General features: G+C 43.3%; 2 protein-coding genes across 5 annotated transcripts in view; one reads left to right on the top strand and one right to left on the bottom strand.

The window, feature by feature from the left end:
• The window catches only part of Fyco1 (FYVE and coiled-coil domain autophagy adaptor 1), a 67,273-nt gene that overhangs the window by 16,424 nt on the left and 33,452 nt on the right, over window positions 1-17,397 (bottom strand). The window lies entirely within an intron of this gene.
• Window positions 5,873-11,040, top strand: Cxcr6 (C-X-C motif chemokine receptor 6). 2 transcript variants are annotated; one of them, XM_039080642.2, is made up of 2 exons: window positions 5,873-5,943; window positions 9,236-11,040. In XM_039080642.2, the coding sequence occupies exon 2, from the start codon at window positions 9,236-9,238 to the stop codon at window positions 10,298-10,300; it is 1,065 nt and encodes a 354-aa protein (XP_038936570.1). In that variant the 5' UTR covers window positions 5,873-5,943; the 3' UTR covers window positions 10,301-11,040. The 2 variants fall into 2 exon arrangements, with proteins under 2 accessions (XP_038936570.1, NP_001096057.1); NM_001102587.2 differs by lacking the exon at window positions 5,873-5,943 and having other exon boundaries at window positions 9,245-11,034.

Below are 17,397 nucleotides of genomic sequence, written 5' to 3' on the forward strand. Positions count from 1 at the left end.
GTGCTACTGCCTCCTTCCTTTTAGTATTGGCCTTGGGGTAAATAACTGGAGTTCTTGCAGAGTTGGTTCCAGAATCAGATACCATGACTATAGCTCAGTCAGTAAAAGAATAAGTCTAGGCAGAGATGGGACAGAGCCATATATGAAAGAGGGCAGAATGAATACTACCTCCTCTTTCCTTCCTAATGCACTATCAGGAGTACAGAAGGAGCTGCCTTGGCACTGGGGCTGTCCCAGTTTCCAAAGTGTATTTTGTGGACCACCAACACCCAAGGAGCAAGTGTTGCATACATCTCCCTCTTAGAAAGTTAGTTATTTTAGGCAGTTGTCTAGCTGTCTCTTCATTCAAACATTCCCTTTTGAATAGAGGAAAGCACTCTTAAGACTCAGTAAGCTAAAGACAGAAGTGCATTACAGGACTCAGTTTGCCTGATATGGTGGTACATGCCTTTAGCACTTGGGAAGCTGAGGAAGGTGGATCTCTATAAGTCCCAGACCAGCCTGGTTGACTTAAGAATATTCCAGGACATTCAGAGCAAGCTACATACATAGACCCTGTCTCAAAGAAAGAAAAAAGGAAGAGAGGGAGAAAGGGAGGAAGGAAGGAAGGGAGGGGGGGAGGGAGGGAGGGAGGGAATAAGGAAGGAAGGAAGGAAGGAAGGAAGGAAGGAAGGAAGGAAGGAAGGAAGGAAGGAACAAGACTCAAAGTCCCATCCCCTGATCCCTCCACCCCAGTTTTAAAAGCAGCAAACGATTGCTGGGGAGAGGAGACTATTCATGGAACAATCTGAAAGTTGTACAGAGAATTTTCTTCTCTCATTAAACCTCTCCACGTGGAACCATGTTGGCTTGGTGTGTTCTGTCAGGGTACGAGATGAGACTTCTAGCCCAACATTGGTCCTAACTCCAGAGATACAGTTTTTACTGGTTCTCACCTATTCTAGTGTGTGCTTCTTGTGAGGCAGCACCCTATGTTACCTATATTCCTGTAAGTAAAACCACTATCCTCACTGATTCATCAAGCTAGATTTGGATAAAAGTTTCTTTGGCTATTAATGCCCTATCTTGTATATTCTTGGATTATTCTTGTATTTATCTGACCATGGAACATTGTGAACATCTGCAAAATTACTGAACTTCAAAATACATTGGCAGATAAAAGTTCCTGGATGGGGACATGAGCCACAGCTGTTTCTCCAAGGCAGGGCTGGTGCCATAATCAGATACCCTGACTGCAGCTCAGTATGTTCCCACCTAGGACTCTTCTCCCAGTCTGGCTAGTAGCTCTCAGGAGTCTTACAATCAAACAACTTCAGTTGATAACGATGCCCAGAAAGGCATAAGCCCAAAAGAAAATGGTCTGCTCCCATGTGAAGGTCTTAGTTAAAAGGTCTCCTGCCCAGTATGACTTCTCCGGATGTTATAATCCTTCTCAAGGGTTGTAGAGGATTCTTTCAAAATGCTCCAGGGGTACGGTCAGTGTATCGCAAACCTTCCTCTCACCAAAGGTTCTTGCCTGCCTGTATACCAGGCACATGCACTCCATCTTCACATGCTGGTTTGCAGCATTTTTTTTGGGAACTTTGGCCTTTCCTAGGTAGTCATATAAATGCATTATGGAATAAAACAAGTTTGAGAATGGCAGGAAACACAAGCAGGACCACTAAAGGACACCCTATCTCCTTCTACAGCTATGTTCTTTCTTTCCTATTGACATGGTTTTTCTCAGCCCAGAAAAATCAGTGTTCTCAAGTGACCTTTTTCCTTTCCTTGCTTCAGAAGTAGGGCCTTTTGGTATTGTCCAAGCTCCACCCCCACAGCTACCTGGCAACAGCCTGGGGCTGCTTGGCCCCTCCTCGCTCTCTCTTGTTCTTAGTCTTCTCTTCTCTGTTCTCCTGCCCTCTTTGTCCCTGACCCTTCTCTCCCCATCCTCCCTGCCCCCTTCTGTCCACATGCTCATGGCCAGCCTTTACTTCTCTCCTCTTCTACTCTTCTCTCATTAAACCTCTTCTCGTGGAACCATGTTGGTTTGGTGTGTTCTGTCTGGACGAGAGCTGAGATTTAAACCCTAAAAGAGACTATCATTACCTTCTCTGGCTTCTTAGGGTGAAATGCCCACCAGTCTTTTGCTGTGCTCTTCTCTATAGGGCAGTGGTTCTCAACCTTCTTAATGCTACAACCCTTTAATACAGTTCTTCACATTGTGTTGACCCCCAACCATAGAATTACTTCACTGTTACTTCATAACTGTAATTTTGCTACTGTTAGGAATTTTAATGTAAATATCTGATGTGATCGCCAAAGGGGTTGGGACCCACAGGCTGAGAACCACTGCTCTAAAGTAATGATCCCAGTGTTCCCAGGAATCCCATTGCACATATAGTCTATAGTTAACAAATGTCTGCATTATTAGGCTCAGTGTAAGGTCTTTTCTATCCCAAATGCCCATGTAATCAATACTCCAATTTACTTAAGAATAAAGAATGGCTCAGAGGTTAGGTGTACTTGCTATTCATCCAGAGGACCCAACTTCAGTTTCCAGCACCCATATTAGGTGGCTCCCAACTGCTTGCAACTCCAGTTCCAAGAGATCTAATACCCTGCCCTCTTTTGGGGTCTTCAGGCATGAGCAGTCACATGCACATTCATACATAGATAATAACTAAACAAAAAATAAATCTTTGAATCTGGAGAGATGGCTCAGTAAGAGCACTTGCTGCTCTTCCAGAGGATGCAGGTTTGGATCCCAGTGCCCACATGGTGATTTACAACTGTCTATAACCCCAGTTTCACTTTCTTCTGTCCCCCACAGGCACTGCATACATATGATGCACATATAAATATGCAGGCAAAATACTGCACAGATAAAAGTCTTAAGGGAAAAAAAAAGAATAAGGAGTTACAGAAACAAGGCAGAGGCTAAGGGCCCTAATCCTAGTCATCTGAAGCTTATACCTCTCTGTCAGGAGTCACCTGTGTACTTCCAGTTAGGCCTCGGCATTCCTCTGTCACAGTTCCAAATATTGTTACTTGTTTTTCATTTTATTAGTAGACAACAATTCTCTAGAATTCTACTAGAACAGAAGCTCCACCTGAGAAATGCCAGCAGCCTGTGATGTCTTGCTTATGGTCTTCCTCAGAGGTTTCTCTCCATTTTGTCACTTATTCTACTGACTCCCAGGTTCCAGAAGAAGCCTGGGAGAATCTTTAGTTCAGATTGCACTGCCCAAAAGTGATCTCTAGCCACAAGTTCCCATGTAAACTTACATTAATCAGGATCAAATAAACTAAGAATTCAGCTCCTAGTTTGCACTAGCTATACTTCAAGGCTTTAGTCACCACGTAGGCTGGTGTTACACAGAATGGTATAGAACACATTCACTGTAGTAACTGACATCCTTTCTGTGTAACAGCCAAGCAAAAAGCAGCACTTCTAAGACCTTGGCTTTTATGGTCTGATCAGAAAACACAAACCTGCAGGTACCAATTAGCAAGCCATTTCTGGCCCACTTGCAAATGGCTGACTATTCCCTCAGGGATATTCAGCCACTTGAATTTGTCCTCCACAATTCTGCCACTGATCAATGCTCTGTGCTAACCTCTCCTCCCCAAAGCAGTAGAAAATGTAAAAAAACAAAAACAAAACAAGACTTCCAAGATAAGACTGAAGCAATAGTGCCTACCACAGCCAATCTGCTCTCAATTCTATTTTAGATATTCAAGTATTTCTGAGGAAATGCAAGACACAGGCAACTCTTGAGAAGTTTAGATCTTTGAGTCAAAGAAACTTAAGGACCTTGGAGCAATGAACACTACAGATATGAATAGTAAAAGGCTATTTGTTTATGTAAAGTAGTCTCAAATGGACTAGTTCCTCAAATTTACTTGCAAATCTTTTTTTTTTTTACATAGGACATTTCATTGTACCATAGCTAAAACAAAAGTACCATACACTCTCAAATCTCTTCACAGAGAGCTACACATGTACCTTAGATGTTCATGCACAAACAATCTCTCTGTTCTCCTTGAGGAACATAAATGATTTTGAGATGGGCACAGCAATGCTTGACAAACCTCAGGCCATTCTAGTACCATCCTATACATGCAGTAAACGGATCCCTCTGAACTTACATTCCCCAGGGTAGGTGGTTTTGTCTAAGGGGCTGTCTTGTCCTAAAAGGTATCTTTAAGATATTTTAGACTTTAGATTTTATGTGTATGAATGTTTTGCTCACAGACATGAACTGAAGTTATGCATGGTTGTATGCTGCCATCTAGGTGCTGGTAATCAAATCTGTCTTTTGCAAGAACAGGAAGTACTCTTAACTGCTGAGCCATCTTTCTAGCACTCAAAGAGTTCTTTTTGAAGGAGAGGTGTTGTTGTAAAAATGTAAAAAATAAAAAAAGTAAGGTTGTCTTTTATACCCACTAGGTCTGGCATCGCAGTGCCCCCAGATTTCTGCTGGATATCTTGCCAGAAGCACAAATTCCATTACACAAACTCCATTACACTTAAATCTACACATGAAAGAACACACAACACAATAACCTTTGACCCAATTGGTAAGATATAATTGTCCACCTAAACATACAAAGCTCAGTACCATCCATCCCTTAAGAACATTAATAAACAACCTGTAAATACACAGAGCGGAATCTTAATGTCACCTGCCATGGCTTCTCTCTCTCCCTCCTGTCTCTTCCTTTCCATTCTAGTCTCCTCCTCTTCCTTCAAACTTCTCTCTCGCCCATCCATCCATCTCATCCAATGACAGATCCCCTTCTATCCTGTACCTGCCCCTCACCTGTATTTTACAAATTCACTGGGGAGAAGGTTCTGGTGAAGTCACCTGAGTCCTGAGTAGGCAGCAGTCCTTGGGACAGTGGAATTAGCATCAAAATACAGATAACTCCAGGGCAAACCATAACAGAAGTGTTTCAACTATCTTCCTCTCAGTATTTGATGCAGCCTATGCATCTATTCTTGTGTTCATTGTTTACTGCATCCATGAGGAGGTGAGTAAAACCCAACAGTTGTACATGGAAGCCTCCATATAATACCTGTCTTACAGAAAAATCAAATACTAGTTTCTAGATTCTAGTCCTACTCCCAGTTCTTGACTTCCAGGGTAATTTTCCACAGAAGTCAGCAATGCTAGCTCACGGAAACTAATAACCAGACTGCATCAAGATCATAGTGTGTACTAGATGGGGGAAGGTCCAGGAGGGTAACCTCAGGCAGTTCTAGCCAAGATAAGCATGGTAGGTGAGTGCTGCCTGCCAGAGGCCTGTGGGGCCAACGCGTAGGGCTACAGCAGGCCCTCAAGCACAACCAATTACCTAGAAGCAAGAGGGTCAAATGATCAGAAACCTGAGCTTGTAGCTCTGAATTCACCAGTTATTTTGGTTCTGGTTCCTATGTTTTCATCTGTAAATGGAGATAATACCTGGCCCTCAGGAATACTTTGAGATATCTGTAGTAAATACTGGATCTACATTCACAGAGTCTAATCCATAGCATGGACTTAGTGTTGGCCTAGACCCAAAATGTTCCAAAGATATGTGTGATCAGTAAACTTAGTGATTTTAACACACAAAGTCCACCATCTTAAGTGGACTGACAAAAGTCAAATCTACTTACTGCTCCCTTTTAGTTAACAAATGGAAATCCTATTAGGTTTTAACAGTAGAATATGTGCCAAGTCAAGAAAAAGGGAGCATGAAGCATCAGAATCATGCTTCATCTTTGACTCTCAAATTAAGTGGGCAGGTTTGTCAAGCTCGTCATGTGGATTCTGCCTATGGGATAGAGAGAGGGGCAGGTCTCTAGCTGAAGGCTCTTAAGTAGTTGACGGAAACACAGACCACATCAGAGAGAACCAGAGGCAGACCTTTAGCAAGCACACTTCACTCTGGAACAAAGCTACTGGGGCTTCTCTTCTGGTGAGTCATTTGCTTTCTTTCGTTGGATCTCTCAGATTCCTGCTTGCAGCATGGTGCAAGCTACTGAACTCAGCTACTCATGATTCTCAGCCCTCACTGCCATGGCTGCTGTAAGGGTTAGAGAAATATGAAGACTACTTTAGTGGTTCTGGAATATAGCAAGTGGTTATAAAAGGATGGGAAAGGCAGTAATGGCACAACCAGACCCACCGAGGAATATAGAGCAGTCTAGTCACTGGTCTATTTTCAATCAATAACTTTTCTATTTTTAGTTCTTTTGTATCTTAAAAAATAAGCTATAATCCACAATCACTATTTACTTTTTTCAGAATAAATAATGCACAACTGCAGGCATTGTAGACTATAAACAAACAAACAAACAAACAGACAGACAGACAGACAGACAGACAAAGAAAGCAGATAAAATAAGTAATTTGTAATTTTGCCAAAGGCCAGTGCTGACAGAGTTTGGTCCTTTAAGACTAGAGTCAAAATTATAAATGTTATCAAAGGGTCTCTAAACAAGAGCCTATAGAATATGTGGTTCAGGAAGCCTTAGAATTATAGGTGCATGTACATTATTTCTCAGAGAAGCTTTAATGAGAGTCTCAAAGGTTTGTGACCACAAAAGGTTAAGTGCCAGGTATGGCAGCAATCCCAGCACTTTGGAGGTGGAAGCCGGAAGATCAGAAGTGTCTTCTATTTGTTGTAACAGTAATAGCCCATGGTGGGTTTTTTGTTTGTTTTTTCTTGTGTGTGTGTGTGTTTTTTCTCATATTTATTATGTTTTCAGCAATTTACGTATACTGAAACTTCCAAAATAATTAGAAGTACTTCTGAAATATCTGGGTTACATTTTATGTTTTATACACAATTATAATTTACTGTCAGGCTTATTTTTTATATTATATCAAAAGTTTCATTACTTTTTCATTTTCCTACATCAACATTTTGATTATAAAGAAATGTTAACTTTTTGAATAAGGTGCTAATGGTTGTAAAGCAAGTATTCTACTGAGAGCTACCTCTCCAAGTCTAGTGATTTTTCAATATTCTATTTGTACTGTCTAGTCCCTACCTACCAACATAATACTGATTTGTACATTTTCTGAAGAGTCATGCTAAGGTTGGATTCAGAAAAGAATAGGACAACAAGAAAGCAAATACAAGTGAGGTAACAACAGAGAACCGGAGGTAACTCTTAGGAGAGCAAAGTTGCTCATTTCATATTTTAAATGGTGAAAAATAAATTGTCCCCATGTGAGTCAGTAAGATACACACAAATATGTGACACCATTTTAGCACCTCAGAAAGCTATGGGGCGGGATGCCTACTACCAGCTTATCAAGACCAGAGATCTAGCCTGAGGTCTAGGTGTAGGGACTCTTCACTGAGTAGCCTTGTTTTAAAGGCAAGGTCCTTCCTTGATGGTGAGGTTGGCAGGGAAGGTAGAGGTTGCAGAAGCATCAGGATGGACACTGTTTCCTGACCACATGGATTAAAAGGGGAGGGTGTCTTCAACTTTTACATGTCCTCATCTGACCATGGAATATTCTGTCTTGGTAAATATTACAGAAGTTCTGCCCAAACATTTCTTTAAGGCATCTTCTAGAATCCACCCAGGCAGGAAATGAATCTAGGACACTGGCAAGGTTGGCCTGGTACTCTCGGGCCAAATACTGTCACAGTTGTCTCTACAATCAGGCCACAGGCTACATTACCCTATGTCCTACTTGTGGTCCTTGGCAGTCATAGGGGAGAGCAGGGTCAGGAACACGACAACCATGGAGGATCAAGTCCTGGGCAAGAAAGGCAGTTATGTGTCCTTTGCTGCAAAGCTATTCAGCAGCTACCCTACTCATGTACTAGTCTAACTGGCTTTCCATTTCAAAGAGACCTTTAGGTCCTGAATGGCTAATCAAGGAAGTTAAAGCCATGCCTCTTCATGGGGACATATACCTTCCTAGAGATTCCCAAAAGTAAAGGGATCTCCAGGATCTGAGGCTCCAGCATAGATGTCAGAAACTGTTAAGAGATGATAAATGGAAAAGTTTAGTTTGGGGAATCAGGACAGTACCTTAACTCCCTGACAACAAAATCAGCTCTGTCAAAGTTCTGGGCACCTGGTTTTCCCGTTTCCAAGTCAAGTGCTCTTTATATAGCTGAGGAAGGGTGAGTAGGAAGCACTCCCCAGTCAGACACTGTCTTTATCTTCGTCCAAGCTCCCAAGGATAACAGTAAGAGGCACCTAGAAGAGGCACGGGGCTATTTTTGTTCAGGTTTCTAATGTGATAAAACATCATGACCAAAAGGAACCTGGGGAGTAAAGGGCTTATTTCATTTCACATGTCCTGATCACAGGTTATTAGGGGCAGGAGCTGAGAGTAGGAACTGAAGCAGAGACCATGGAGTAGCATCACTTACGTGGCTTGATCCTTTCTAGCTTGAGTATCCTGTTTTATTATAGCCCAGAGGTATCCCCACCCAAAATGGGCTGAGCCATTGCACATCACTTACTCACTAAGAAAACCACTACAGACCTGCCTACAGGCTAGTCATATGGAGACATTCTGTCAAGTGGGAGCCCTTCTTAAATGACTCTAGCTTATGCCAAGCTGACATAAAACTGACTAGCATAGGACAGAGAGTGGTGGGCACTTGCTATGAGTCCCCAGGTAGATGGAGACAGGCCTTCATGATAGACAGCAGTCCTGTGTTTCCAAGCAGTTGTTGTGGGCCTGGAGAGATGGCTCAGCAGTTAAGTGCACCAGACAAGTTCTCCAGAGAATCTGGGCTGAATTCCCAACATTGCACGGTAGCTCACAACCATATGTAACTCCAGTCCCAGTCAGTCCAGTGCCTTTTTCTGGCCTTGGTGAGCACTGCTCACACAATTCATAGACATCCATGCAGGTAAAACATCCATATACATAAAAACATAAAATACCAAATAAAAATGAAACAAACACAAAGAAAGCCAAAGGGCTACTGTGTCTACTTGACTACATGGTGTCTTTAAAAACAAAACAAAACAGAAAAAAAAAAAAACAATTGAGCATTTTATGGGACAAACATGGGAGGAACCTGTTTTTTAGGGTTATTGAAGAGTCCCTCACACTGGCTGAGCAGTTTCCACTGAGAAATGGCCATCTTCAGCCAACTGCTCTTACTGAGCATAATACCAAACACAGTTAGAGATAATTTGCTTCCTAAGTGGAGTTAATAGGGGCAGTGGGAAGAAAGAAGGTCACTTGGACAGACCCAAATATAACTTTTAGGTTTTGACTCACAGATGTTTGCCATGGATGATGGGCATCAAGAGAAAGATCTGGACGATGACGTCTACGGGGGAGATCCCTGGCTCTTCAACAACTCCAGTGGTAACAGCCAGGAACACAAACGCTTCCTAAAGTTCAAGGAGGTTTTTCTGCCCTGCATGTATCTGGTAGTGTTTGTCCTTGGACTGCTAGGGAACTCCCTGGTTCTGATTATATACATTTTCTACCAGAGGCTGAGGAGTCTGACAGACGTGTTCCTGCTGAACTTGCCCCTGGCTGACCTGGTGTTTGTCTGTACTCTGCCCTTTTGGGCCTACGCAGGCACCTATGAGTGGGTCTTTGGCACAGCCATGTGCAAAACTCTTCGAAGCATGTATGCAATGAACTTCTACGTGTCCATGCTCACTCTCACCTGCATCACGGTGGATCGTTTCGTTGTAGTGGTCCAGGCTACCAAGGCCTTCAACAGGCAGGCTAAGTGGAAGATCTGGGGCCAAGTCACTTGCTTGCTCATCTGGGTAGTCTCCCTGCTGGTTTCTTTGCCACAGATCATCTACAGCAGAGTTGGACATATTGACAGGCTTATCTGTCAGTTCCACAACGAGGCGATATCGACTGTGGTTCTTGTTCTACAGATGACTCTGGGGTTCTTCCTGCCATTGCTCACTATGATTCTGTGCTACTCAGGCATTATCAAGACCTTGCTTCACGCTCGAAACTTCCAGAAGCACAAATCTCTAAAGATCATCTTCCTTGTAGTGGCTACGTTCCTGCTGACCCAGACACCCTTCAACATTGCCATGTTAATCCAGTGGATAAGTTGGGAATACAGTACCATAACCAGCTTTCAGTATGTCGTCTTAGTGACAGAGGCGATAGCATACCTTCGGGCCTGCCTTAACCCTGTACTCTATGCCTTTGTTGGCTTAAAGTTCCGGAAGAACCTCTGGAAACTTATGAAGGACATCAGCTGCCTCTCTCGTCTGGGAGTCTCAAGTCAGTGGAAGTCTTCTGAGGACAATTCCAAGACTTGTTCTGCCTCCCACAATGCAGAGACCACCAGTATGTTCCAATTGTAATATGACTTGCCACACTTGGAGAAGCTAATATCAGAATTCTTAGGAGCATGGCTATATCCTTTGGACACAACAAAAAAAGTTTTGCTTATAGCATGTGGAGTATTATGTAGAAGTCACTGAACACTGTGGCTGGTATACAAAGCTTCTCAGATATAAATATAACTTGTTCTTAATATCTAAGCCTAATGCTCAAAGGAGAATGTCTCGAGATTTTGAAGCACTTTCTCTCTTTCATCCCTAAGACTCAGGTTCTCTTTTACCAAGTTTGAGGCTAAAAGTTGAAGCAGAGCTGCATCAACAAAGATGTTGACAGCAGGTGATGATGTGCAGGGCTCCAGAGCTCAGAAGAGTCTTAATGGGCAAGCAGTTGAGAGTTGAGAAGCCCCCCACACAAATACTGCTCCAATGAGACTAAGCTCTGACTCATCCACGGGTCTGTCTGACTTTTGTATGGGTGGATGCTTATGTTTTATTGGAATTGTCTTGGGAAGAGCAGCAATAAGGGGCTGAAAATAGACCAGAATAAATTAGCTAAATTTCAGTGGTCCATGTAATGCTAGCAAAATGTATAAAACAGAGCTTAAGACCATAACAAAGAGAACTCTGGTGGCTTTGCTCATCTGAAAAGAAAAATAAAAAAGGAATTTTCCCATGCCTGTGAGACATAATATGTACATACAAGTATATCAAGTATTTTAAGTATCATGGCTAAGAAATAAAGCCTTTTAAAAGTTTTCAAACTGCTTTCATCTCTAGGTACATTCTACTTTAATTTGGTATGCCTGAGACACAAAACAAAATAAACCTTCACAAATTGCACAAAAACAACCCAGTTAACTTCTAGGCCCAGAATAAAGGAAATAAGCTAAAACTAAACTTGGGGGGCAGTGATCTATGAAGGATATGGATTATACCAATAGTAACAATCTTGCTTTCATAGTGGTTTCCTGCTTCTGCCCAAGATGTGGGGTGCATTTGTTCAACCTCTGTATACTGCTCCAGGATGAGGTGATTTTACATGCCAGACTAGACTGATGCTGACTAGATCCTGAAAACCAGATGAATAGGACTACAGGTACTTGTTGGGTATTTGTACCACCAAATCATTCACCTAAATAAGAACATGTACCTAGAAAGGCTGAGAAAATGAACAGGAGGCTGGATAACCCTGGGCTCAGGGCCTAGAGAGAGCAGCCTAGTGCTGCCTCCCTGCTCTTCACTAGGTACAACTTCAATGAAACAAATCAACCTCAACCTCTCAGCAAGCTTGCACCCATGGCTCTAACTCCTTCCCTTTCTCTCTCCTTCCTTCCTTACTATACAGCCATGACCAGTATGGAACTTGCTTTGTAGACCAGCTTGGTCTTGAACTCACAGAGATCCACTTGCCTCTGATCAAGTGTGGAGTTAAAGACATGCTAGCATACTTAACCTGAACAAATCTCTTAACCTTTCGCCATTTCTTTTTAGTGAGAAAGCACAGATCTCTCAGTTGATTTGAGGAGAACTTGAGATAATACATACCAAACACCTAGCACTGGCTGAGGTGGTCGCTCAGTTGGTAGATACTTGCCCAGGGTTTGAACCCCAGCACTAGGTATAACATACCTATTATCCCAGTATTTGGGAGGTAAAGGAAGGAGGATCAAAAGTTTAAGGTTATTCTCAGCTTGAGAAAGTTTGAGGACAACTTAGGCTACACAGGATCTGTCTCAAAACAAACCAAATAAAAAAAAAACAACACAATCTAATTTGTGGGTGAAAGATCTTCAAACTGGCAGAAGTTATTTCTTAGAAGATATAGTAGAGGTTCCTTATGCTAACTCTAAGGGTGGGTATAGTGACACAGGTTGTTGTGAGTCTTTTTTCTAGACATGCAAGGATGCCACATGAATTCTGGCTCAAAAAAAATCATGACACCTTGGAGTACAGTCATGGTCCATGGTCCCATGCACCATTTTATCAAACATACATGTAAGAGCTGTGGTATGCTTCCTTGCTATGTTCAAGCGACATGCAACACCAAGTGCTTACTCAAAACAACTAGGCTGCCTTATGCAGGGTTGATAAGCTTAACCTTCAGTGCATTCATCTCTATTTGTAACATTGCTGACGGAGAGGGGCTGAGAGCCCTTCCTTCATATCTGACTTCTCTAATATCCCAGCTCAGGATATGTAGGCTCTCAATGAGAAGAAAGATGAGTCAGGTGATAGGGCCCTGTAGCAATCTACACAGGTATTCTAGAGGTATGGCTGGATACTCAGCACTCAGAGATAGTGCCACCATAGGCAATCCAATAAAGCCTTTTGCAAGGCCTGGCTCATCAATTCACACTGCTAAGTGGCAATGCTCTCTGGGTTATGTCTGACCAGCTGTCCATCCAGTGAAGAAGTGAAGATGAGATGGGAAAACTTGCTGGATCATGCCCTCCTTCAGGGTCCCCACAGGAATGTCATGCTGGCCTTTTGCAGTTTAGAAAAGTTTGCTTGTCTGTTGCCAAGAAAACACAGCAACAGAACCTTCCCTCTCTCTGCCTCCTCAGCCACTATTTACCCCATTCTCTGGGTGTCTTACAATACCTGAGGCAGATTACTATCTCCTCCTGTATTTACACCATCATTAGCAATAAATATCCATACATACCAAACCAAACCAAACCCCCCAAACCCAGCATGTTAGTTAGAGGGTGTGTGTCTGGCCTGCAGGCTACCTGCACAGAGGCTATTGCTGCAGGCTCCTTTTCCTCAGAGGTATTAGAGGTCTCGAGCACTCACCATTTCTTTCCCCCACCTTTGGCTCTCCTTGCTCACAGCAGGGGATTATATCAAAGGCTGGGCTGCTATGTGGAGTGGGGGTTGGAGCCAGATAAACATGGACCCTGCTTGAATTCAGATGTCCTAGATGTGTTTCAGGCCTGAGAACAAAGACTATTCCCCTCCCACTGGGCTCCTCATTACAGAGGATGGTAGAAGTGCTTATGGGTTCTGGCTCCAGTTAGACACATGAAGGTCAGACATGTCTCTTTTCAGAGAGGTGAATGCATGGTGACTCGCTTCTAGGGACCCATCTGATTACCCAGAAATTCTTGGTGTCTTGGATGAGGAGAGAGTGCCACAAGGCAGAAAAGGAGCACAGAATACAGAAGCTGTGAGTCATCCCACCTTCCACGGGGCTTTCAAAGTAGCCTCTTGCACAGGTGCCCAGTGCACAGTGCACAGGCCCACAGTTACTAGTGCTGCTCTACAGGCAGCTTGGGACTATCATTTCCACTTTCAGAGGAGAACTGAGTGAGGGGTGGACCTTGTTTGCAGCTGCTCTGCTCCTAAACATTGGCCACAGAGCTTTCAGATAGGTGTTATACCACACAAAGGGCCTGACAGCTCTGTACTCTTCTGTAGTCACAGGTTTTGGGTTAACACAGGCACGGAGTGGCTTTTGAACTTTAACCATGATCACCATATCCTGTTCTTGTTTTGCTTCTAAGATAGCAGGCATCAGATCTCTTGGCTGGTGACCACAGTTCTGTTAAGCACTCTAGCCGCAAAGCCCTAGTTCTGAAGTGATTGGCAAGCAGGCTCTGAGGGAAGGTTTCAGATCATTTAGTGTAATTTGGGTGCCTGAGGAAGGTTTTTTTTAAAGGATGATGAGGCTATAAGTTGAAAATACTGAGAAGCATGTGTACACAGTAGATATGCACAGCACAGGCTGACATCAAAATTCAGCATCAACATCAGGAAAATCACATCTGTCCGCAGGAGGTTTCTCGTTCAGGTACTGGCTCTGATTGCCTTAAGGGAGAGTAAGGTATTTTAGCATCCCTTGCACAACTTAAAGGATCTGTATTCAGAGGCTGCATTTACCATGGCCATAGGGCCTGAAGGCTTGTTTGGGTCTGGAGTTTATGCTATTCACCCTGACTGGCCTATATATCTGGCACCCTGAGAGCAGGCCATGTCTGGGAGGCTTTGGCTGGGGGTGAGCTGGGCAGAGACCAAGGGAACCAACTACCTATCACCTTAGCTCTGAGAACTGGGAATCTGGGTAGTGGCGTCTAGGACACTGAAGGAGAGGGTATAGACATCTATCTGCTGCAGGTGAGGGCTGTACTCCTATTAAGTGTCACCATTCAAGATAAACCAGAATGGCAAAAGAAGGGTAGCTGTCAACAGGAGATCCTGTTAGGTTTCTCTGGGAGGGTGGATTTGGAGACTTTTTCTTGTTCTATCATTTCCAGGAAGAGCCAAAGCTTAATTCCTTTAACATTACATTGTTCCTCAGATTGTTTACCTTTTTGTTTTTTCAAAAGATTTACTTATTTATATATAAGTACACTGTAGCTGTCTTCAGACACACCAGAAGAGGGCATCAGATCTCATTACAGATGGTTGTGAGCCACCATGTGGTTGGTGGGATTTGAACCCTGGACCTCTGGAAGAGCAGTCAGTGCTCTTAACCACTGAGCCATCTCTCCAGCCAAGATTGTTTACCTTTACCTCTAAGTTTCCTGTGAGGAATGGTGGTGCAAGTCTAGGGCTCTCTTTCTCATACTTTCTTAGACTTTTGATGTCTTTGACTGAAGTTTAAACAGGGGAAGAAAAGGAAGGCTAAGGAAAAGCTCCCATACATGCTAACATACAATCTAGAGTGTAGGAAGGTAGTTCTTCGCTCGCAAAGGTGAGATTCAAGGACTACAGGTTCCTATCAGTCAATCCCAGATCTGTGGGATACAGTACTGGCAGTTTTCTTTCTCCAGAAAAGTTCCTGATTTCCCAAGACCAAAAACTATACATACTGGTCAGCAGTCTGGGAGCTTTCTGTTTCTGTTCCTACTAGGAAAGAGGAAGGTGAAAGATGGGGGAGGAAGCTAGAGAAGTCACCTCATACAGTTACAGGTGTCTGTGAGAAGACACTTTAAAACCAATGGCATCCTCTTGGCACTCCTAGCTCTAAGTCTACTCACACATCTACTCATGCATCTTGCCAGGGACCAACAGCAGAATGTAGTTAACTGCTAAGAGGAAGAGAATAAATCCTGGGACCACTGGGTCACGGGGGTCAGGGTGAATGCTGATGACTACTGACCAAGTATATGTCAAAGAAGTGTTTTAGAAAGAAGAGAATTGGTCCAAAGTCACGGAAGCAACAGTAAACAGGAGCTATCTTGTGTTTGGTAATGAAAAGCTTTGTCCATGAGTGAATTCAGTGCTACAGTCGGAGGACACACAAGTGTTGTAATACGCAAGCCTAAAATCTAGGCTAATACCCTCGTGAAGATTAAGTGCAGCTTCTCCCATGTGGCAAAAATTGACATGATAAAGGTGACAGGTGACTCCTGGTCCTATTCTGGATTCTGGGCAGGTCAGAGATCTCCCTGTGAGTCATCATGAACCTCCCAGAAGTCTTTCACCACAAGAAGAGTTGGGCTTTTGAGACTGTATTTGCTGCTTCCCTCATTGCTGTTATAAAATATCTGATGGAAGCAACTTAAGGATTTATTTTGGCTCAGAGAGTATCAGTTCCTCAGCAGGGACATGGCATCTTAACAGTCATCTAGACGTATTTACACAGCATTGGCCTTGGAAGCAGAGAACTCATGCTGGAACCAGGGGTAGGTGAAATTCTTACCTATCGCACACACGGGCTCTCTATTGGATTGGTTCTACTAGGTGCCTGTTGCTTTCCTTGGCAAATGTTCTACATTCCTGGTATCTCCAGTATACTGGGGTCTCCACTGCAATTTAGGCTTTACCCTCCCATTTTCATGTACAGTCCACTCATACGCTGCCAGAGACTCTGACCTTGTTATCTACCGCCTGGCTGTCCAGGGTTTTCTCTAGAACCTTAGTGCACACCGCCATTACCTGCCACTCCTGCATTCTACAACGCTCACAAAGCCAGCACCACGTGGATAATGTCAAGTTCTGTTGCCAGCTTGATATGTACCTGGGTCTTCTTGGACCACAGATGAAGTAGCAGAGTGTCTGTGTAGCTACACCTGGAAAAACACTTCCTAGATGATAATTTTAGAGAAGATCACTCCTGAATCTTTCCAGACATTCACCTTTAACAGAATAGTCAAATACAGTTCCATCCTTATACGCTGAAGCCTTCAGTGAGGGGCCCCTTAGGCCCCTTTCCTTCCTACTGTCCCAGTGCAAAGCAGCTCTCTCCTTTTAATGGCATTAGCCTCTAACGGTTTTAGTTACTTCATCCCCACTTTCTTTGTCCACATCTTTGATTCGGTTCTTTTTTTTCTTTTTCGGAGCTGGGGACCGAACCCAGGGCCTTGCGCTTCCTAGGTAAGCGCTCTACCACTGAGCTAAATCCCCAGCCCCTTTGTCCACATCTTTAAATATAATTGTATTTCTTTCCTTGCCAAGCTAAATACTTTTATGTCATACTGCTCTGCTCCCACCCTCCCCTCAATGCTTGCAAACTGGGCTAAAATTAGAGAGTAGTAACCATGCTACAGATGAATGTCATGCTTGGCAGGAGTGTGAAGTGAGAGGTCAATGCTTGTTCATATGGCATGGATCAGGAAGCAAAGAGTGCAGGGCAGAATATAAATAAAACTAATCTGCTTTCTTAATGTATGTGTGTGTAGACTACATGAGGTCATATGTATCATGTGTGTGCAGGTTGCCATGGTAGCCAGAGGATATCATACTCTGGAACTAGAGTTACAGATGGTTATCTAGTGTCTGGTGAGTGCTGGAAACCTGGGTCGTTTGCAAGAGCAGTCAGTCCTTTCAACTGCTGAGCTGCTTCTCCAGTCCCTCTCCTATTACTTTTAAGTTCCATCACTCAAAGTTTCAGGACACAAGTAACACATGGCTAAGTTTTTCCTGATAGAGTCCCTGTTTCCAACCAAAACTTTACGGCACAGTCTATACTGTACACATTTCTAGTGGCGTTCTGGCCTTGAGAATAACCATGAAAACAGCTCATTAAGCTCTGCTTACAGCCGGCTTTCCACGTTCTTTCTCAAAGGCCTTAAACCACAGTCAGACTTAATCACAACAACCCCGATTTTCCATGACAGCTACTGTTTTCATCGCAAAATACTTGGAAGGAGTAATTTAAGGGAGGAAAGGTT

Source organism: Rattus norvegicus, chromosome 8, assembly GCF_036323735.1.
Source record: "Rattus norvegicus strain BN/NHsdMcwi chromosome 8, GRCr8, whole genome shotgun sequence".
NCBI classification, from domain to species: Eukaryota; Metazoa; Chordata; class Mammalia; order Rodentia; family Muridae; genus Rattus; species Rattus norvegicus.

What these genes read in the sequence shown, in the direction of transcription:
- Cxcr6 (XM_039080642.2), top strand. Translation starts at nt 9,236, where the DNA reads ATGTTTGCCATGGATGATGGGCATCAAGAGAAAGATCTGGACGATGAC.